This window comes from Trichechus manatus, unplaced genomic scaffold (assembly GCF_000243295.1).
Source record: "Trichechus manatus latirostris isolate Lorelei unplaced genomic scaffold, TriManLat1.0 scaffold00040, whole genome shotgun sequence".
Classification (NCBI taxonomy): domain Eukaryota; kingdom Metazoa; phylum Chordata; class Mammalia; order Sirenia; family Trichechidae; genus Trichechus; species Trichechus manatus.
Genome location: NW_004443976.1, coordinates 524121 through 544392, shown reverse-complemented (window position 1 = coordinate 544392; position 20272 = coordinate 524121). Strand labels below are relative to the sequence as shown.

General features: G+C 39.0%; 1 protein-coding gene across 3 annotated transcripts in view; it reads right to left on the bottom strand.

Moving 5' to 3' along the window:
* SPECC1 (sperm antigen with calponin homology and coiled-coil domains 1) overlaps positions 1 to 20272 on the bottom strand; it is a 393222-nt gene that overhangs the window by 96395 nt on the left and 276555 nt on the right. For all 3 annotated transcript variants that reach the window (XM_012555496.2, XM_023731046.1, XM_023731045.1), the window contains one exon: positions 12217 to 12298. In XM_012555496.2, the coding sequence (XP_012410950.2) occupies positions 12217 to 12298 (82 nt within the window). The remainder of the gene's footprint in view (positions 1 to 12216; positions 12299 to 20272) is intronic.

The window sequence follows — 20272 nt, the reverse complement described above, 5'->3', positions numbered from 1 at the left end:
CAAGGGCCAGAAGGCAGAAGGGGACAGGAAAGCTGGTGATAGGGAACCCAAGGTTGAGTAAGGATAGTGTCGATGTGTTGTGAGGTTGTTAACCACTGTCACAGGGCAACATGTGTAGTAACTGTTAAATGAGAAACTATTTTGTTCTGTAAGCCTTCACCTAAAGTGAGAATAGTAGCACAACTGGGAGAACATAGTCGATGTCACAGAACTGTGCATGTAGAAATTTTTGAAATGGTGTATCTTTGGCTATGTATATTTTCACCAAAAAGAAAAGGTCGAGAAGGAAGACGGTTGACATATTGTGGGGTTGTTAACCAATGTCATAAAACAATATGTGTACCAGTTTCATGAGAAACTATTTGTTCTGTAAGCCTTCACCTGAAGTACAATTTAAAAAAAAAAAAAAGGGAAGAAAAAAAAAGTGTGTTGTATTTTATCAAAGATTTTCTGCATCCATAGAGATGATGATATAGTTCTTCTTCTTTGTTCTAATGATGTGGTGTTGATTGATTTTCTAATGTTGAAGCATCCTTGTATTCCTGATATAAATCCCAGTTGGTCATGGTGTATGACTCTTTTAATATGTTGGTGGATTCTGTTTGCTAGTATTTTGTTCACTAGGATTTTTGCATCTATATTCATAAGAATATTGGCTATAGTTTTCTTTTCTTGTGGTGTCTTTGTCTACTTTTAGTATCAGGGTTATATTTACTCCACAGAATGAATTAGGGAGTGTCTGAGGCTGGGTTCTCTAGAGAAGCAAAACCAGTGAAGTGTATATATATAAATACATATATATAGAGAGATTTATCTCAAGGAAATGGCCCACACAGTTGTGGGGACTGGCAAGTCTCAAATCCATGAGGCAAGCTTCAGGCTGGTGGCTTCTCCTGACTCACTGGTTGCAGGGGCTGATGAACCCAAAATTGGCAGGTCAGGCAGAAGGGTGCTGGTTCACGGGGTTGTGGGAGCTGGTGAATCTCAACACCTGCAGGTTAGGTGGAAGGGTGCTGGCTCATGGGGTTGCGGGAGCTGGAGAAGCCCAAGATTCTGCAGGTCAGGTGGCAAGCTGCTGCCTCATGTCCCAAGAACTGGAGGTCAGAGGATGATGAGCCTGATGCAGGATTCAGAGCATGTGAGCTTTGCCAAACATCTGTATATACTGGACGTAGGCTACACCTGCAAGGAAACTCACTTTTCAACTGATTGGCTGCTCATATCAGATCAGAAAATAGGGGATGACTACATCAGATCACAAAATGGAGGATGATTACACCATTATCTAACTGACAAATTACATCACATAACCACCAAATTACTTAGAATCATGGCCCAGCCAAGTTGACACACAACCTTAACCATCACAGGCAGTATTCCTTCCTTCTCAATTTTTGAAATATTTTAAACAGGATTGGTGTCAATTCTTCTCTAAATGTTTGGTAGAATTTCTCAGTGAAGCCATCTGGTCCAGGGCTTTTTTTGGGGGTAGAAGTAGGGGGAGGTTTTTGATCACTGATTCCATCTCTTCACTTGTTATGGGTCTGTTGAGACTTTCTATTTCCTTTTGAGTTGGTTAGGATAGGTTGTGTGCTTCTAAGAATCTGTCCATTTCATCCAGGTTATCCAGTTTTTGCTGTATGTTGTTCGTAATATTCGTCATAATTCTCTTTATTTCTATCAGGTCAGTTGTAATGTCTCCTCTTCCATTTTTTAGTGTGGTTATTTGCATCTTTTTCTTTTTTCTTTGTCAGTCTAGGTAAAGGTTTGCCATTTTATTGATCTTTTCAAATAACAAACTTCTGGTTTTGTTGATTCTATTTTTTTTTTCAATTTCATTTATTTCTGCTGCTATTTCCTCTCTTCTTGTAGGTTTAGGCTTAGTCTGCTCTTCTATTTTTAGTTTCTCAAGTTGTAGAGTTAGGCTGTTGATGTGAGATATTATTTTTTTATGCAGGCATTTATTTCTCTAAGTTTTCCCAAGTACTGCCTTCTCTGCATTCCATTAAGTTTTAGTATGTTTGCGCTGTCATTTTAATTTGACTCTAAGAAATTTGTGATTTCTTCCTTGACCCATTGGTAGTTTATTAGTGTCTTGTTAAATTTCCATATGTTTATGTATTTTAGGTTTTTTTTTTTTTTTTGTTATTGATTTATAGCTTCACTCTACTGTGGACAGAGAAAATGGTTTGTATGATTTCAATCTTTTTAAATTTACCCAGACTTGCTTTATGACTTAACATGTGGTCTATCCTGGAGAATGATCCAGGATATACTGGAGTAAAATGCATATTTTGCCGTTGTTGGCTGAAGTGTTCTATATATGTCTTTTAAGTCTAGTTGATGTACAGTGTCAGTGACATTCTCAGTTTCCTTGTTGACCTTCTTTCTACATGTTCTGTCCAATACTGAAAGTGGTATACTGAAGTCTTCAATTATTGTTGTAGTGCTATCTATTTCTCCCTTCAATCCTATCAGTGTTTGCTTTATATATTTAGGTGCTCCAATGTTGGGCACAAACATATTTATTATTGTTAAATCTTCTTGATGAACTGACCCTCATCACTATATAATGTTCATCTTTATCTCTTCTAATAGATTTTGTCGTAAAGTCTACTTTGTCTGATACTAAGATTGTCACCCCAGCTCTCTTTTGGTTAATTATTTGTAAGGAATATTTTCTTCCATTCTTTCACATTCAACCTATTTGTTTGTCTCTTGTAAATGGAATATAGTTGGATCATGTTTTTTTTTAAATCCATTCTGCCACTCTGTGCCTTTTGATTGGAGCATTTAGTCCATTTACATTCACTGTAATTAATGATAAGATGTGACTTATTTCTGACATTTTGTTATTTGATTTTGTGTGTTTTAAGCCTTCTCTGTCTTTGTCCCTTAGTAGTGCTTGCTTTTGTGTTTTGCTGGTTTATGGTAGTGAGCCATTTTGATTCACTTCATGTTTCCTTTAGTGTATGTTTTTTAGGTATTTTCTTAGCAGTTATCAGGAATGTTATATTTAACAGCTTCTATATATAACATTCTAGGGTAAGCTGGTGCCTACCAACTTAACTTCAGTAACCTACAAGAAATTCTATACCTATACCATTCCTCCTCTCCTCCATTTTGTGTTGTTTTCACTAATCATGTCTTTATATTTCATGTGCCCTGTAACATAGTTTTATCCTTGTCTTTATAAAGCTGTCATTAAAAAGTATGAAGGACAAAACAATTAGTATCATCAAGCACATATATCTTATTACTAGCCCTCATACACGTCCATACAATTCCCTTTATCAGGGATCTTTCTTTTTATGTATGGCTTTGAATTACTTTCTGGTGTCTTCTCCCTTCCAGGAAACCCTGGTGGCATAGTGGTTAAGTGCTACAATTGCTAACCAAAAGGCTGGCAGTTCGAATCCACCAGGTGCTCCTTGGAAACTCTATGGAGCAATTCTACTCTGTCCTATATGGTTGCTATGAGTCAGAATTGACTTGACGGCAACGGGTTTTTGGTTTTTTTCCCTTCCATGTACATAACTCCCATTAGTACTTTTTGTAGGGCTGGTCTGGTGTCTATGAACTCTCTCAGGTTCTGTTTGTCTGGGAGTGTTTTACTTTCACCCTCTTTCTTGAAGGATAGTTTCACTGTATGTAGTATTCTTGGCTGACATTTTTTTTCTTTCAGCACTTTAAATACATCATTCTGTTGCCTTCTGGCCTTCAATGTTTCTGAGGAGAAATCAGCATTTAATCTTATTGGGTATCCTTTGTATGTGACTGTTTGCTTTTCTCTCACTGCTTTCAGGATTCTCTCCTTATCCTTATTTTTTGAGAGCTTGACTATTATGTGTCTCGGTGTAGATCTCTTTTGGTTTATTGAGCTCGGAGTTCTTTGAGATTCTCGGATTTGTGGACTCATGTCTTTTGTCAGATTGCGGACATTTCCTGTCATTATTTCTTCAAATATTCTTTCTGTCCCTTTTTCACTCTCATCTTCTTCTGCAGTTCCCATGATGTGTATATTAGGTCTCTTGATGTGTACCATAATTCCATGAAACTTTGCTCAGCATTCTTCAGCCTTTGTTGTTGTTGCTCTTCGGCCTCTTTAATTTCGACTATCTTATCCTCTAATCCACTGATTCTTTCTCTGCCTGATTAAATCTGTTGTTAAATTCTTCCATTGGGTTTCTCTTTTCAGTTATTGTCCCTTTCAGTTGCAGTATTTCTGTTTGGTCTCTTTTTATCTCTTTTTTAAGACCCTCATTTTGCTTATGCATTGTTTTCCTTATTTCTTTTAAATATTTGTCTGTGTTTTCTCTGAACTCTTTAATTATGTTTAACATTGTTGTATTATATTCTTCTATTCTTTTTATTATTCGGTCTTCCATGGATATGCTTTCACTCTCTTCAACGTGTTCATTTGAATGGGCCATTGTATCTATTTTCTTTTTTCCTCTTGTGATTTTTTTGCTGAGGCACTGGAATTTCTGAGTGTGTTAACTCTTTCAATTCTCCCCAGTATCTGGTGTTTCTCCCTAAGCTACTTTCTGCAAAAACTCTTAGGCGGGCAGAGCCTTCGGTCTTTGCTTGTTACCGTTTCCTCTCCCTCTCTATGACAGTTCCTTTTCCCTCCCTGGTTTAATTAGGATTAAAAAGTTCTACTCTCAGTTTTCAACTTTCAATGTCCCCCAGATATACCAGAGAACATGCTGTGGCCAATCTGTCCACCAGCAGGCACCACCACTCAGTCAAGATACCATGCACTAATCTATCTGTCCACCAAGGGGCACAGTCCCCTCTCTGGTTATTACTCCCTTTCCTTCTTTGTTTCTGCAACTATGTTTTCAGTTGGAAAACCCACACCCAGCCAACCCCATTAGAGTCTGAGTGTTGTCTTTTGGTTTTGCCTGAGGCTTCCTTCCTGCTCTGTGGGGGCTGCTTACATCTTATCTTGCATTCAAGGAAAGCACAGGCATACTTTTCTCATTTCAGGAGGAGGAGGGAGTGGCACTCCCCAGAAGGGCCTCTGAGAGATCTGTTGGTTTCAGAGCCTCAGTGGTCCTGTGGTGGTTGGGGGAGCAGTTTCCATTGAGGTGACCTGCCTTCTGGCTCCACTGTAGGTACCCTTCTGTAGGAATTTGTATCAGTCCAGCAGCTGACAGTTACCTGGTAGGGGGGACTGTCATGCTCCAAATGGACCCTCCAGGGAGGTCTGCCTTGTTTCTGTCAGAGTCTCCCTGGTAGATTGTTGGCTGTGAGTGGCCTCCACTCAAGATGCCTGATTCCTAGCACACAGCAGCCTCAGTCAGTAGTCCTCAGTGCCAACTGGACATGGGGACAGACAGACCTGAACTGACCTTCAGAGAGGTCTGCCTTGTTGGTTTTGGGGGCCTGAGCTATGAGGTGCACAGGAAAGCAGGCAGAGTGCTGACTGTGGGAGCAGACTCCACTGCAGGGCACCTTCTGTATCAGTTTGCAGCAGCTTTGCAGTCAACCATAACTGGGTGGGAGAGGGACTGTCACGCTCTGAATGAACCTCCAGGGATGTATGCCCTGCTGCTGTCAGATCCCTCCCCCTACCCCACAGTATGTTGACTGTGGGTGTAACCTCCACTGAAGATGACTGCTTCCTAGCATACAACTGATCAGTCAGTACTCCTCAGTGCCAACCGGAAGGGTAGGGGCAAATAGATCCGAAATGACCCCCAGGGTAGTCTGTCCTGTTGGATACAGAGGCCAGACGTATGGGGTACACAGGGAGGTAGGCAGAGTGTTGACTATGGGAGGAGACTCCACTGCAGGGGCCTTCCGTAGCAATTCTGCAGCACACAGTGTCCATGTGGGGGAGGTGCTGGCACACTCCAAACAGACCTCTTGGCAGGTCTGCCTTCTTGATTTTAGGGGTGCTGTCTCTTTGTGCAAGAAGGCGGTGTGGTGGTTAGGGAAGCAGGCTCTTTTGCTGGGGCTGCTTCCCCAGTCTGCAGTAACTGGCTGCCCACTGGCTGGGGGAGGGACAGGGATGGTGGAAGAAGCGATTTTCCCACGTATGTGACTTTTTGATCTGCTGATTCTTGCCTGTCTGCAGTTCCCTGCAGCTGTCCTCTGCTCCCCAGTTCAGAGTTCCTCAAAGCCGAGCATTGTTTCCTTGTTGTATTTCTTTTTGAATTTGTGGGGGATGGTTGGAACAATAGTCTGTTTACACCGCTATCTTCCCAGAATCTCCATTTTAACCACTTTTAAGTGCACAATTCAGTGACATTAATTATAAAAAGGATAACTGCAAGAGAAAAAGTCATTCCATTCACCTGGCCTGAGTCTTTAAAAAATACGCAAAAAAATTTTTTAAGGTTACACTCTCCTGTAGTATTAATTTGAGTTAAAACTGGTCATGGAAGCCATTAAAACCAAACCCACTGCCATCGAGTCATTTCTGACTCAAAGTGACCCTACAGGCCAGAATAGAACAGGGTTTCCAAGGCTATAATCTTCATGAGAGCAGATTGGCACATCCTTCTCCCACAGAGAGGCTGGTAGGCTCAAACTGCCAATCTTTCAGTTAGCAGTTGAGCGCTTTAACCACTGTGCCACCAGGGCTCCATAGATGCCATTAGGGAGATGTAAATCAAAACTACAATGAGATATCACCTCACCCCTATTAGAATGTCAGTGATGAAAAAACAAAAAACAACAGGTGTTGGAAAGGATGTGGAGAAACTGGAACTCTTATTCATTGCTGGTGGGAATGTAAAATGGTACAGCTACTTTGAAAAACATTTTGGAGTTACTAAAAAAATTGAACATAGAACTACCATATGACCCAGTAATCCCAATCCGAGGTATACACTCAGATGTAAAGGCAGGAAAGCAAACAGAAACCTGTACACCAATGTTTATTACAGCTCTTACAAAAGGTAGAAACAATCGAGATATTCATCAGCAGATGAATGGACAAACAAAACGTGATATATACATACAATGGAATACTACTCAACCATAAAGAGAAAGAAGTCCTAATACATGCTACAACATGGATGAACCTTGAAAACATAATGGTGAGCAAAATATGTCAGTCTCAATAGGACAATTACTGTATGATATCACTTACACGAAATAAGCAAATATATAGAAACCAAAGATTATGAGTGATTACCAGGGGTGGGAGGGAGGGGAGAGGAGAAGTTTTTGCTTAGAGGGCATTCAGTTTATGTTAATGGTGGTGGGATGATTTGGAAAAGGACAGCAAGAATGGTTGCACAACTTGAAGATGCAATCAATGTTGTTGAATTGTACATGTAGAAATTGAGATGGAGTTTTGTGTTTTGTTATCCGTATTTTCACCACACACGCACACACACGAAACCAAAAAACTGGTCATGAAAGAGGCTGAATCCTCCTCCAGATGAGATTTCTAAAAGATTGCAAAAGTATAGAATGGGAGAGAATTTTAGATTGTCTAGTTTATATTTACAGAAGAAATTTGAGCTCAGAGAATTGAGGGACTTGCTCAATGCCAAACAACAGGTCAGCAATAAGGCGGAACCCATGGTCTCCACCTATGACACCAGAAACAGTCATGGAAGAAAACAATACTTCTACTAATAGCCCTCAATTATGGGTAGTAAAATTTGGAGTAAGGATAATTAGTTCTAAAGAGCAGAGAATAACACTGTTTACATCACTAAAGAAAACAACAAAACAACAGTTTCTGCAGCTTCTGGTGACGAGTGTTGGTTGGTAAGGCTAGCCAGAAAGCAAGCAATTTTCACTGTATAATCCTTTTTTTAAAAATTATAGTTAATATAATCATCCAGGTAAATAGGTGCTTGGCACGGGCAAAGGGGAATGACTGTCAATAAACTATTTACGTCAGGGCAATAGCTGTTGTGCTGTTAACCTCAGTATTTATCTTGCTTCAAAGTTGATGGAACAGAGGGAAGAGGACACATATATTATGATCAAAAGCTTACCTAGGTGCATAGCACTATGCATATAACCAGGTGATTCCCTATTTTACACTACATAACAAGTATGCAGAATTCACATCAGGCAGGTTTTTAATACTCTGTTTTGACCTCCTGTCTACTCCATATCTAGTAAAAGATACTGTTTGCACAGGGATAACCACCTGGTCCACTTGACCTCAAACTCTCTTTTTTTTCCATCTCCACATATCCCTTCTCCGTTTTTTCCTTATTCTCCTGACCTTAGACTACCCACTGTCTTTTGGCACCGTTTCCTTCTTTCTTCTGAAGTCATTACTGACTTAAAGTCCTATACAGATCCCACTTCTTTATGAAGCTGTGAACAAGGCCAATTTCCAGTCTTATTACCAAAAGGAAACATGGTAGAGTGGACTGAAAGAAACCTTCCCCTGGTCCCAGACCTATCACAAGTCCATGAAGCTTTAGGTTAAGTCACTTAATCTCTTTACAGCTTGAATCTCTCATAGGTAAAATGTAGGGAATGGACTGGGATAATCTTTAAATTCTTAATGTCACTGTTTATCTAATTCTAAAATCCTATGATTCCATGAAAAAGATAACAAGATTTAGAAGGAAAAAAAATAATGTAGTAAGGTGAAAGAGAATTTACAATTAAAGGGTGAAGCTTATCTCATATAAAAGCTTTATGAGAATAAACCTGACCATATTTGACTGTGATCTAAAAGAACTACAATTTGAGTTTCTTATTTTTATTCAAACTATGTTATAGAAATTTTTATACTTAGAAACAAAGTATTTCTATTTATGTGATCTAGGAACTAGATTTCTGACTTTCAGTCCTTTCTAAGAAACCAGTTGCTGATGAGTTGACCCCAACTCTTGGCGATGCCATGTGTGTCAGAACAGAACTGTTCTCCATTGGATTTCCTTCCTTCCTTCCTCCCTGCTTCCCTCCTTCCCTCCCTTCTTCTTTTGGTGAAGGTTTACGGAGCAAATTAGTTTCCCATTCAATAATTTATACACAAATTATTCCCTGACATTGGTTGCACTCCCCGCAATATGTCAGTACTCTCCCCATTACCACCCTGAGTTCCCCATTTCCATTCGTCCAGTTTTCCTGCCTCTTCCTGTCTTCTTATCTTTGTTTTTGAGGATATGTTGTCCTTTTGGTCTCATGTAGATGATTGTTCTAAGGAAGACTTTCCTCACAGGTATTTATTGTTTAGTTTATAGGCTTCTTTATAATTTGGCTAAAAGGTGACCTCCAGAAATGGCTTCGGTTTCAAGCTAGAAGGGTGTCCAAGGGCCACAGTCTTGGAGGTTCCTCCAGCTTCTCTCAGACCAGTAAATCTGGTCCTTTTATGAATTTGAATTTTGTTCTACATTTTTTTCCCACTCTAACAGGGACTTTCTATCGTGATCCTGGTCAGAGCAGTCAGTAGTGGTGGCTGGGTATCATATAGTTTTTCTCGTCTCAGGCTAGTACAGGCTGTGGTTCCTGTGGTCCATTAGTGCTTCAGACTAATTGTTTCCTCGAGTCTTTGGTTTTCTTCGCTCTTCTTTGCTCCAGGTAGAAATAGATCAATAGTTGTATTTTAGATGGCTGTTCACAAACTTTTAAGACCCCAGATATTACTCACCAAAGTAGGATGTAGAATGTTGTCTTTATAAACTATTTTATGCCAATTGACCTAGATGTCCCTTAAGACCATGGTTCTCAGCCTTCAAGCCCAGTAACTCAGTCCCATGAGGTGTTTGGTTATGTCTAGGATGTTTCCATGACTGTGCTCACTGTGTGCTCTGTTGTATATATGAATATACACACAGCACATACAAATATGTATGTAGAAATATCCACAGCCAAACCTACATATGCACATGGGTGTACTCCCATACACCCTCCCACACCTATTCAGCATACATATCTACCTATGCATCCACTCATAAATTGTTATTACTGCTGTTGCAGGATTGTGTATGTTATAATACTTACCATCGCTGCCTTTTATTCTTGCATACCTCTCAGTGTCTACCCTTGCCTTGGTCATGTTTTGCTGACTTCCCCCTTATTGTGTACTGCCTTTCCCTTCACCAAAGTTAACACGTGTCTACTCTCTAGTTAGTGATTTTCCCTTCCTCCCCCTCGTATCCCTGGTAAACATAAAAAAAAAATTTCTTTCTGTATGTAAACCTTTTCTTGAGTATTTATAATAGTGGTCACCACAATATTTGTCCTTTCGTGATTGACTTATTTCATTTAGCACAATGTCCTCCAGGTTCATCCATGTTGTGAGATGTTTCGCGATTTATCATTATTCTTTATTGTTGTGTCGTATTCCACTGTGTGCATGTACCACAGTTTGTTAATCCATTCATCTGTTGATGGGCACTTAGGTTTGTTTCTGTCACTTTGCTATTGTGAATAACGTTGCAATGAACACAGGTGTGCGTATGTCTATTCTTGTTACAGTTCTTATTTCTCTAGGATATACACCTAGGAGTGGGATTGCTGGATCATATGGTATTTCTATTTCTAGCTTCTTAGGGAAGCGCCATGCCATTTTCCATAGTGGTTGTACCATTTTGCATTACCATCAGCAGTGTGTAAGAGTTCCAATCTCCCCACGACCTTGCCAGCATTTCTTGTTTTCTGTTTTTTTGATCAGTGCCATTATTGTCGGAGTGAGAGGGTATTTCATTGCAGCTTTGATTTGCATCTCTCTAGTGGCTAATGATAGTGAGCATCTCTTCATGTGTTTTTTAGCCTCGTGAGTGTCTTCTTTGGTGAAGTGTCTGTTCACATCCTTTGCCCATTTTTTAATTGGGTTGTTTGTCTTTTTGTAGTTGAGGTGTTAACGTTTTCTTTAAATTTTAGAGATTAAGCCCTTGTCAGATACGTCATAGCCAAAAACTTTTTCCCACTCTGTAGATTCTCTTTTTACTGTTTTGGTGAAGCCTTCATTGGATTTTCAATGGCTAATTTTTTACAAGTAGATTGCCAGGCTTTTCTCCTGAGGCACCTTTGGGTGGACTCAAATTGCCAACCTCTTGGTTAGTAGCCAAGCACGTTAACCATTTGCACCACCCAGGGACTCCATCCTTCCTAAGGGAACTAGTAAATAATTGTATTTAGTATTCTTTTTATTTATTTTTACTTCCTCATTAACAGTACACATATAAATAAATTTCTAAGGCATGTATTTCAGGTAACTTGAACATAAAGGAGCCCTAGTGGCACAGTGGTTAAGTGCTCAGCTGCTAACCAAAAGGTTGGCAGTTTGAACCCACCAGCCATTCCACTGGAGAAAGATGTTGCAGTTTGCTCCTGTAAAGATTAATAGCCTTGGAAACCCTATGGGGCAGTTCTACTCTGCCCTACAGGGTTGCTGAGTTGGAATCGACTCAGTGGAAATGGTTTTTTTTTTAACCTGAACATTTTACTAGGCTGAAAGTGCTCTGAGTGTGTGAACTAGTAGAGCAGAGACCAGTAGGTAAGATGATGATAACAGCAAAGATTTTTTACAGTGTGTACTGCGCACCAGACAGTGTTCTATATGCTTTATGTATGTTCACTCAGTCAGTCCTTGCAATGGTCCTATGAGACAGAGAACATTATTTCTATTTTAGACATGAGGAAACTAAAGCACAGAGAAGGGGAATAACTGGGCCACAGTCAGATGGATCGTAAGTGGCAGTACCAACACTCAAACCCAAGCATCTCACTGCAGTGTCCCCTCTCTTAACTGCTACTTCACATCTGTCATCAGCATGGAGGGCCAGCACAAACGGAAATGTGAAGTGGTGAGGACTGCTGATTACCACCACCACCTCATTATCAGGATTCGAATAAGAAAATATGGTATAACAACAGAAAGAAGATCACATTTAAAGGCAAAGATATCTTAAGAGAGGCATACTTTAGGAATTGTGGAAGCAATAAACATTCAGAATCAGGTAACATTTTTTCTTAAAATAGATATTTTTTAGAGATTAGAAGATAATTCTCTTAAGATTCACTTAAAAAAAAAAGAACAAAGTTTGGTGTTTCTCCCTGATATGTGCATACTGAGAAGCACAGCTGGTAGAAAACACTTTCTTCCACTGGCCCTACTGCTAAGATCTAATGTCTATAACACGTACATTTATAGCTTGAAATTGCTTAGAATAAATGCCACAAATTATTTTTCTAAGCTCAGTTTCATGCAAAGAAAAGGAAAAAAGTTAGCTCAACAAGAAACTAAGTCAGAAATACTTCATAGTTAAGGTAATTTACCTGAGATGGGAAGGTCTGGCAGATCCAGGCGCTGAGTGACTCCCTTGCTGGCTGGCTGCATGCTGCTGTAAGTTGAATGCCTCTATAAAAACCAAAGGGAACCAGCATAAGTGAACTTGTATATCAAGAAAGCATAAACACAGGTGTGTGTATGTGTGTACAATGGTTCTCAAGCACGTTAGAACCACCAAAGGGAGTTTTTAAAATAATGTACTTATTTAATATGTAATAAATGCCAATCGGCACATCCTCAAAAGGAACATAGAAGGCATATAGTGAAAAGAGTCTCTCTCCTACTCCCATTACCTAGTGCTTCTCTCCCCAGGAGTAGTAATTATTAATCAGCTTCATGAGTATCCTTCATAAAATAGTCTATGTATATTTAAGGGTATGTGTAAAAATACTGTTTTTTTCCAAACACATTTTTTTTTTTCAATTATCAAATCGGAGGAGGAGAAAGAAAAAAGAATTACAAAATATGAACAACGCCTGAGAGACCTGTGGGGCACCATTAAGTATACTAACATATGTATCACAGAAGTCTCAGGAGGAAGAAAGAAAAAGGCAGAAAAAATATTTAAAGAAATAATGACTGACAACTTCTCAAATCTGATGAAAGACATGAAAATGCGCATCCAAGAAGCTCAAGCAAGATAAACTCATGTAGGTCCACACTCAGACATAGCCAAATTGTCAAAAACTAAAGACAAAGACAATCTTGAAAGTAGAGAGAAGCAAATCATCATGTACAAGGGATCCTCAATTAAGATTAACAGTTGATTTCTCATAAGAAATGATGGAAGCCAAAAGGCAATCGGATGGCATTTAAAGTGCTAAATGGCAAAACAAAATCCTGTCAATCAAGAATTCTATACCCAGCAAAACTATCTTTTAAGAATGAAGGAGAAAATTAACACATTCCCAGATAAATAAAAGCTGAGGGGGTTCATTACCAACAGATCTGCTCTACGAGAAATGCTAAAGGGAGTCCTTTAGGCTGAAATGAAAAGACACTAGATAGTAACAAAAACATAAGAAATAAAGAACACTGCAAAGGAAGCTACATAGGTAAATATAAAAACCAGTACTTTTGGTTTGTAATTTCTTTTTTCATATATGATTTAAAAGGCAAATCTATAAAACAATAATTACAGATCTATGTTAACAGGCATACAATGTAATTGGTGACAATAACAGTACAAAGGGAGACGGAGGGAGATGCACCAGGGCACAGTGTATGCTTAAGTTAGCTTCATTTAAACTAGGTTGTTGTAAGTTTAAGATGTTAACGGTAATTCCCAAAGTAATCACTAAGAAAATAACTAAAAGATATACAGAAAAGGAAAGAAGTGAATCAAAACAATATACTACAAAAATTCAACTAAATAAATTTTAAAAAAGGCAGTAATGGAGAAACTGAGGAACTAGAAACATATAAGACATACAGAAAACAAATAGCTAAATGGCAGAAGTAAATCCTTCCTAATCGGCAGTTACTTTAGTGTAAGTGGATTAAAATTTCTTATTAAAAGGCAGAGGCTGACAGAGTGGATAAAAAAACATGATCCTTCTATATGCTGTCTACAAGAGTCTCACTTTGGATACAAAGACACAAAGAGGTTGACAAAGTAAAAGGATGGAAAAAGATAGTCCATGCAAATGGTAACCAAAAGAGAGCTGGAGTGGATACATTATTATCAGACAAAATAGATTTCAAATCAAAAAAGGTTACACAAAAAAATTTGGAAATGGATAATAGTGATGGTTGTACAACATGATGATTGTAATCAATGACACTGAATTGTACATGTAAAAACTGTTGAATTGGCAAAAGTTACACATATATTTACCACAATTAAAAAAAAAATTACAAGAGACAAAGAAGGGCATTACATTGATAACAGGTTCCATGCAGCAAGAAGATATAACAATTTTAAACATATACGCACTTAACAACAGAGTTCCAAAATATATGAAGCAAAACTTAACAGAACTGAAGGGAAAAAGAGACAGTTCCAAAGTAATAGTTGGAGACTTCAATACTCCACTTTTAATAATGAATAGAACAACCAGACACAAGATCAATAAGGAAATGGAGGACATAAACAACACTATACAGCAATTAGACTTACACGACATAGACTGTATTTTTACACAAAAAACGTACACCTTCCACGTTTGCCAGTTACAACCCCACCATGAGGTATTCTTGTAAGTGTGCTATGCTAATTTTTTTTACAGCATAGCATGTGAAAAAAAACTGGCATAGTGGGGCCTATGAAAATACCTTGTGGGGGGGACGGCGCAACTGGCAAACAAACATAGAAGGTGTGCGTTATTTGCGTAAAAATACAATACAAAACATTCTACCCAACAACAGCAGAATACACATTCTTCTCAAGTGCACATGAAACATTCTCAAGTACAGACCATCCAGGCATCTGTGGGAGATCTCAGGACTAGCTCACTGAGCTCCATTCTAGTCTCATTGTATGGTGATGTCTGGATATGAGATCAGAAAGCTAAAGGATATATTTTCCAGACTTCCCTCAAGCTTGTTTCAGCAAGTGACGAAGCTTCTGTTAAACAGTCCCATTCTCAGAAGATATGAAAGGTGCAAGGGAGTTAAATCTTCCCTTCTGCAGCTTTTGCTGGCAAGCCTGGCCCTGAAGACATTTGCTTTTCTTTGGCAGGGAAACAGAGATTCTAGCGTTTGGTCCCTAGTTTTGTCATGAGGCAGAGCACAGAGCATCTGTATTGCTGGCATTGACTGTATCTGAGTCAGTGTGGTCCTGAAATCAATCATAGATCTTGACAGAAGTGGTGGTCCTGGGAAAGCACTCAGATAATGACTTTTTGATTCTAGCAGAAGTAGCAGCTCCTTTAATGTGACAACTTTGAGATGTTCTGGGAATCTTTCCTGGAGTCTGCTCCTCCAGCTTCCTAGTACCAAACCCCAACACTAAATTCCTTCCTGCTTAACTATCTAGAGGGATTTCTGATATCTGCATATCACATACACTGATATACTCTTATACAGAAATCATCCCTTAAGTGGACAAAAATCTGTACAAGGAGCTTCATTATACTGTTTTAATAATAAGTTAAATAGAAAACAATCTAAATGTCCATCAAAAGAGGAGTTATTAAATAAACCACCACATATTATACAGCCTTTAAAAAGAATGAATTTCAGGGCACTTTTAGGGCAGGGAAACTATTCTGTATGATACTGTAATGATGGACACATGACATTATACATTTGTCAAAACTCAGAGAACTGTACCACACTAACTGTGAACTCTAATGTAAATTATCAACATTAGTTAATCATGATAAATCCATATTAGTTCAACTGTAACAGAGGAATATAAGTCACTAATAATAGACGAAAATGTGCAGGGAAGAGGGAAGCATATGGGAACTCTCTGTACTTTCTGTACAGTTTTTCTGTAAACTTAAACCCGTTGCCATTGAGTCAATTCTGACTCATAGCAACCCTATAGGACAGAGTGGAACTACCCCAGAGGGTTTGCAAGCCTGTACATCTTTACAGAAGCAAACTGCCACATCTTTCTCCCACAGAATGGCTGGTAGGTTCAAAGTGCCAACCTTTTGGTTAGTGGCTGAGCACCTAATAACTGTGCCACAAGTGCTGCTTGTAAACCTAAAACTACCCTAAAAAAATAGTCTATTAAAAAAAATCATCAAAAAAAAGAATGAATTAGTTCCCATATAAACTCAAACCCACTGCTGAGTCGATTCCAACTCATAGTGACTATTATGGATTGAAGTGGGTCCCCCAAAAATATGTGTGTCAATTTGGCTAGGCCAAGATTCCCAGTGTTGTGTGATTGTTCACCACTTTGTCATCTGATGTGATTTTCCTATGTGTTGTAAATTCTGCCTCTACGATGTTATCATTAACATTAGGACTAGAGGCAGTTATGCTAATGAGGTAGGACTCAATCTACAAGATTGGGTTGTGTCTTAAGTGAATCTCTTTTGAGATATAAAAGAGAAAATCTAGCAGAGATACAAGGGGACCTCATATCAACAAGAAACAAGAGCCAGGAGAATAGCGAGTCCTTTGGACCCAAAGTCCCTGTGCTAAGAAGCATCTTGACCGGGGAAGACTGATGACAAGGACCTTCCCCCAGAGCCAACAAAGACAGAAAGCCTCCCCCTGGAGCTGGCACCCTGAATTTGGACTTCTAGCCTACTAGACTGTGAGAGAATAAATTTATCTTTGTCAAAGCCATCCATATGCTGCTGTTATAGCAGCACTAGATAACTAAGACAGTGACCCTACAGGACAGAGTAGAACAGCGCTACAGGGTTTCCAAGGCTGCAAATCTTAACTAAAGCAGACTGCCACATTTTTCTCCTGCGGACCAGCTGTGGGTTCAAACAGCTGACCTTTCGGTTACCAGCCGAACACTTTAACCACTGCACCACCTGGGCTCCTTAGTGTTGTTGTTACGTGCTGTCGAGTTGGTTTCAACTCACAGCAACCCTATGTACAATAGAATGAAACACTGCCCGGTCCTGCAACATCCTCAAAATCGTTATTATGCTTGAGCCCATTGTTGTAGCCACTGTGTCAAACCATCTCGTTGAGGGTCATCCTCTTTTTCGCTGACCCTCTACTCTACCAAGCATGATGTCCTTCCCCAGGGACTGGTCTCTTCTGATAACATGTCCAAAGTATGTGAGACGTAGTCTCACCATCCTTGCTTCTAAGGAGCATTCTGGCTGTACGTATGCCAAGTTAGATTTGTTCGTTCTTTTGCAGTCCATGATATATTCAATATTCTTCGCCAATACCATAACTCAAAGGCATCAATTCTTCTTTGGTCTTCCTTATTCATTGTCCAGCTTTCACACGTATATAAGGTGACTGAAAACACCATGGCTTGGGTCAGGCGCACTTAGTCCTTAAAGTGACATCTGTGCTTTTTAACACTTTAAAGAGGTCTTTTGCAGCAGATTTGCCCAATGCAATGTGTCTTTTGATTTCTTTCTTTTTTAAAAATTTTTTTCCTTTTCTTTTGATTTCTTGACTACTGCTTCCATGAGTGTTGATTATGGATCCAACTAAAATGAAATTCTTGACAACTTCAATGTTTTCTCTGTTTATCATGATGTTGCTTACTGGTCCAGTTGTGAGGATTTTTGTTTTCTTTATGTTGACGTGAAATCCATACTGAAGGCTGCGGTCTTTGATCTTCATCAGTAAGTGCTTCAAGTCCTCTTCACTTTCAGCAAGCAAGGCTGTATCATCTGCATAACACAGGTTGTTAAAGAGTCTTCCTCCAGTCATGATGCCCCATTTTTCTTCATAAAGTCTGGCTTCTCGGATTATTTACTCAGCATACAGATTGAATAAGTATGGTGAAAGGATACAACCCTGACGCACACCCTTCCTGACTTTAAACCACACAGTATCCCCTTGTTCTGTTCGAATGACTGCCTCTTGATCTATATACAGGTTCCTCATGCGCACAACTAACTGTTTTGGAATTCCCATTCTTTGAAATGTTATCCATAATTTATTAGGATCCACACAGTCGAACACCTTTGCATAGTCGATAAAACACAGATAAACATCTTTCTGGTATTCTTTGCTTTCAGCCAGGATCCATCTGACATCAGCAGTGATATCCCTCATTCCACGTCCTCTTCTGAACCTGGCTTGAATTTCTCGATGTTCCCTGTTGATGAAAGGTGCCGCTTTTGAATGATCTTCAGCGAAATTTTACTTGTGTGTGATATTAATGATGTTGTTTAATATTTCCACATCTATTGGATCACCTTTCTTTGGAATAGGCATACATATGGAATGCTTTCAGTTGGTTGACCAGGTATATGTCTCCAAATTTCTTGGCACAGACAAGTGAGCACCTCCAGTGCTGCATCCGTTTGTTGAAACATCTCAACTGGTATTCCGTCAATTCCTGAAGCCTTGTTTTTTGCCAATGCCTTCAGTGCAGCTTGGACCTTTTCCTTCAGTACCATCGGTTTCTGATCATATGTTACCTCCTGAAATGTCTGAACGTCGACCAATTCTTTTTTGTATACTGACTCTGTGTATTCCTTCTGTCTTCTTTTGATGCTTCCTGGGTTGTTTAATATTTCCCCCATAGAATCCTTCAGTATTGCAACTTGAGGCTTGAATTTTTTCTTCAGTTCTGTCAGCTTGAGAAATGCCAAGTGTGCTCTTCTCTTTTTGTTTTCTAAGTCCAGGTCTTTGCATGTGTCATTATAATACTTCATTTTATCTTCTCGAGCTGCCCTTTGAAATCTTCTGTTCAGTTCCTTTACTTCATCATGTCTTCCATTTGCTTTAGCTACTCGATGTTCAAAAGCAAGTTTTCAGAGCCTCTTCTGACATCCATTTTGGTGTCTTCTTTCTTTCCAGTCATTTTAATGATCTCTTGCGTTCTTTATGTCTGATGTCCCTAATGTCATTCCACAACTCACCTGGTCTTCAACCATTAGTGTTCAGCACGTCAAATCTTTTTTTTTTTTTTTTAACATGTGCTTTTGGTGAAAGTTTACAGCTCAAGTTAATCTCTCATTCAAAAATTTATACACGTATTGTTTTGGGACACTGGTTGCAATCCTCACAATGTGACAGCACACTCCCCCTTTCCACCCCAGGTTCCCTGTGTCTATTCAGCCAGTTCCTGTCCCTTCCTGCCTTCTCATCCTGCTTTCGGACAGAAGCTGCCCATTTGGTCTTGCATATTTGTTTGAACTAAGAAGCATGTTCATGGGCACTATATAACGATTAAAGGGTAAATACACCAGGAGGACATAACCATAATAAATATTTACACACCCAATGACAGGGCTCCGAAATACATAAAACAAAGTCTAACAGCACTGAAAAGAGAGATAGACAGCTCCACAATAATAGTAGCAGACTTCAACATACCACTTTTGGTGAAGGACAGAACATCCAGAAAGAAGCTCAATAAAGACATGGAAGATTTAAATGCCATAGTCAATCAACTTGATCTCACAGACATATACAGAACACTCTACCCAACAGCAGCCAAGTATACTTTCTTTTCCAATATACATGGAACATTCTCCAGAATAGACCATGTATTAGGTCATAAAGCAGGCCTTAACAAAATCCAAAGCATAGAAATATTACAAAGCATCTTTTCTAACCATAAAGCCTTAAAGTAGAAATCAATAACAGAAAAAGCAAGGGGGAAAAAAAAAAAACACATGGAAACTGAACAACATCTTGCTCAAAAACTACTGGGTTATAGAATAAATTAAGGATGGGATAAAGAAATTCATAGAATCAAATGAGAATGAAAACACATCCTACCAGAACCTTTAGGACACAGCAAAAGCAGTGCTCAGAGGTCAATTTATGGCAATAAATGCATACACCCAAAAAAAGAATGGGCCAAAATCAAAACATCAACCCTACAACTTGAACAAATAGAGAGAAGCAAAAGAAGCCCTTGGGCACCAGAAGAAAGTAAATAATAAAACTTAGAGCAGAATTAAAAGAAATAGAGAATACAAAAACAATTGAAAGAGTTAACAAGACCAAAAGCTGGTTCTTGGAAAAGATCAACAAAATCGATTTAACTGTTGGCCAAACTGACAAATGAAAAACAGAAGCAAATAACCTCAATAAGAAATGAGATGGGTGATATCAGAACAGACCCAAGTGAAATTAAAAGTATCATAACAGAATACTATGGAAAACTGTACCCTAACAAATTTGAAAACCTAGAGGAAATGGACAAATTTCTAGAAACACACTACCTACCTAAACTAACACAAACAAAGGTAGAACAACTAAAAAAAACCTATAACAAAAGAACAGGTTGAAAAGGTAATTAAAAAATACCCAACAAAAAAAAAGCCTGGGCCTGGAGAGTTTCACTGGAGAATTCTACCAAACTTTCGGAGAAGAGTTAACACCACTACTACTAAAGGTATTTCGTAGCAGAGGAAAAGATGGAATACTCCCAAACTCATTCTATGAAGCCAGCGCAACCCTGATACCAAAACCAGGTAAAGA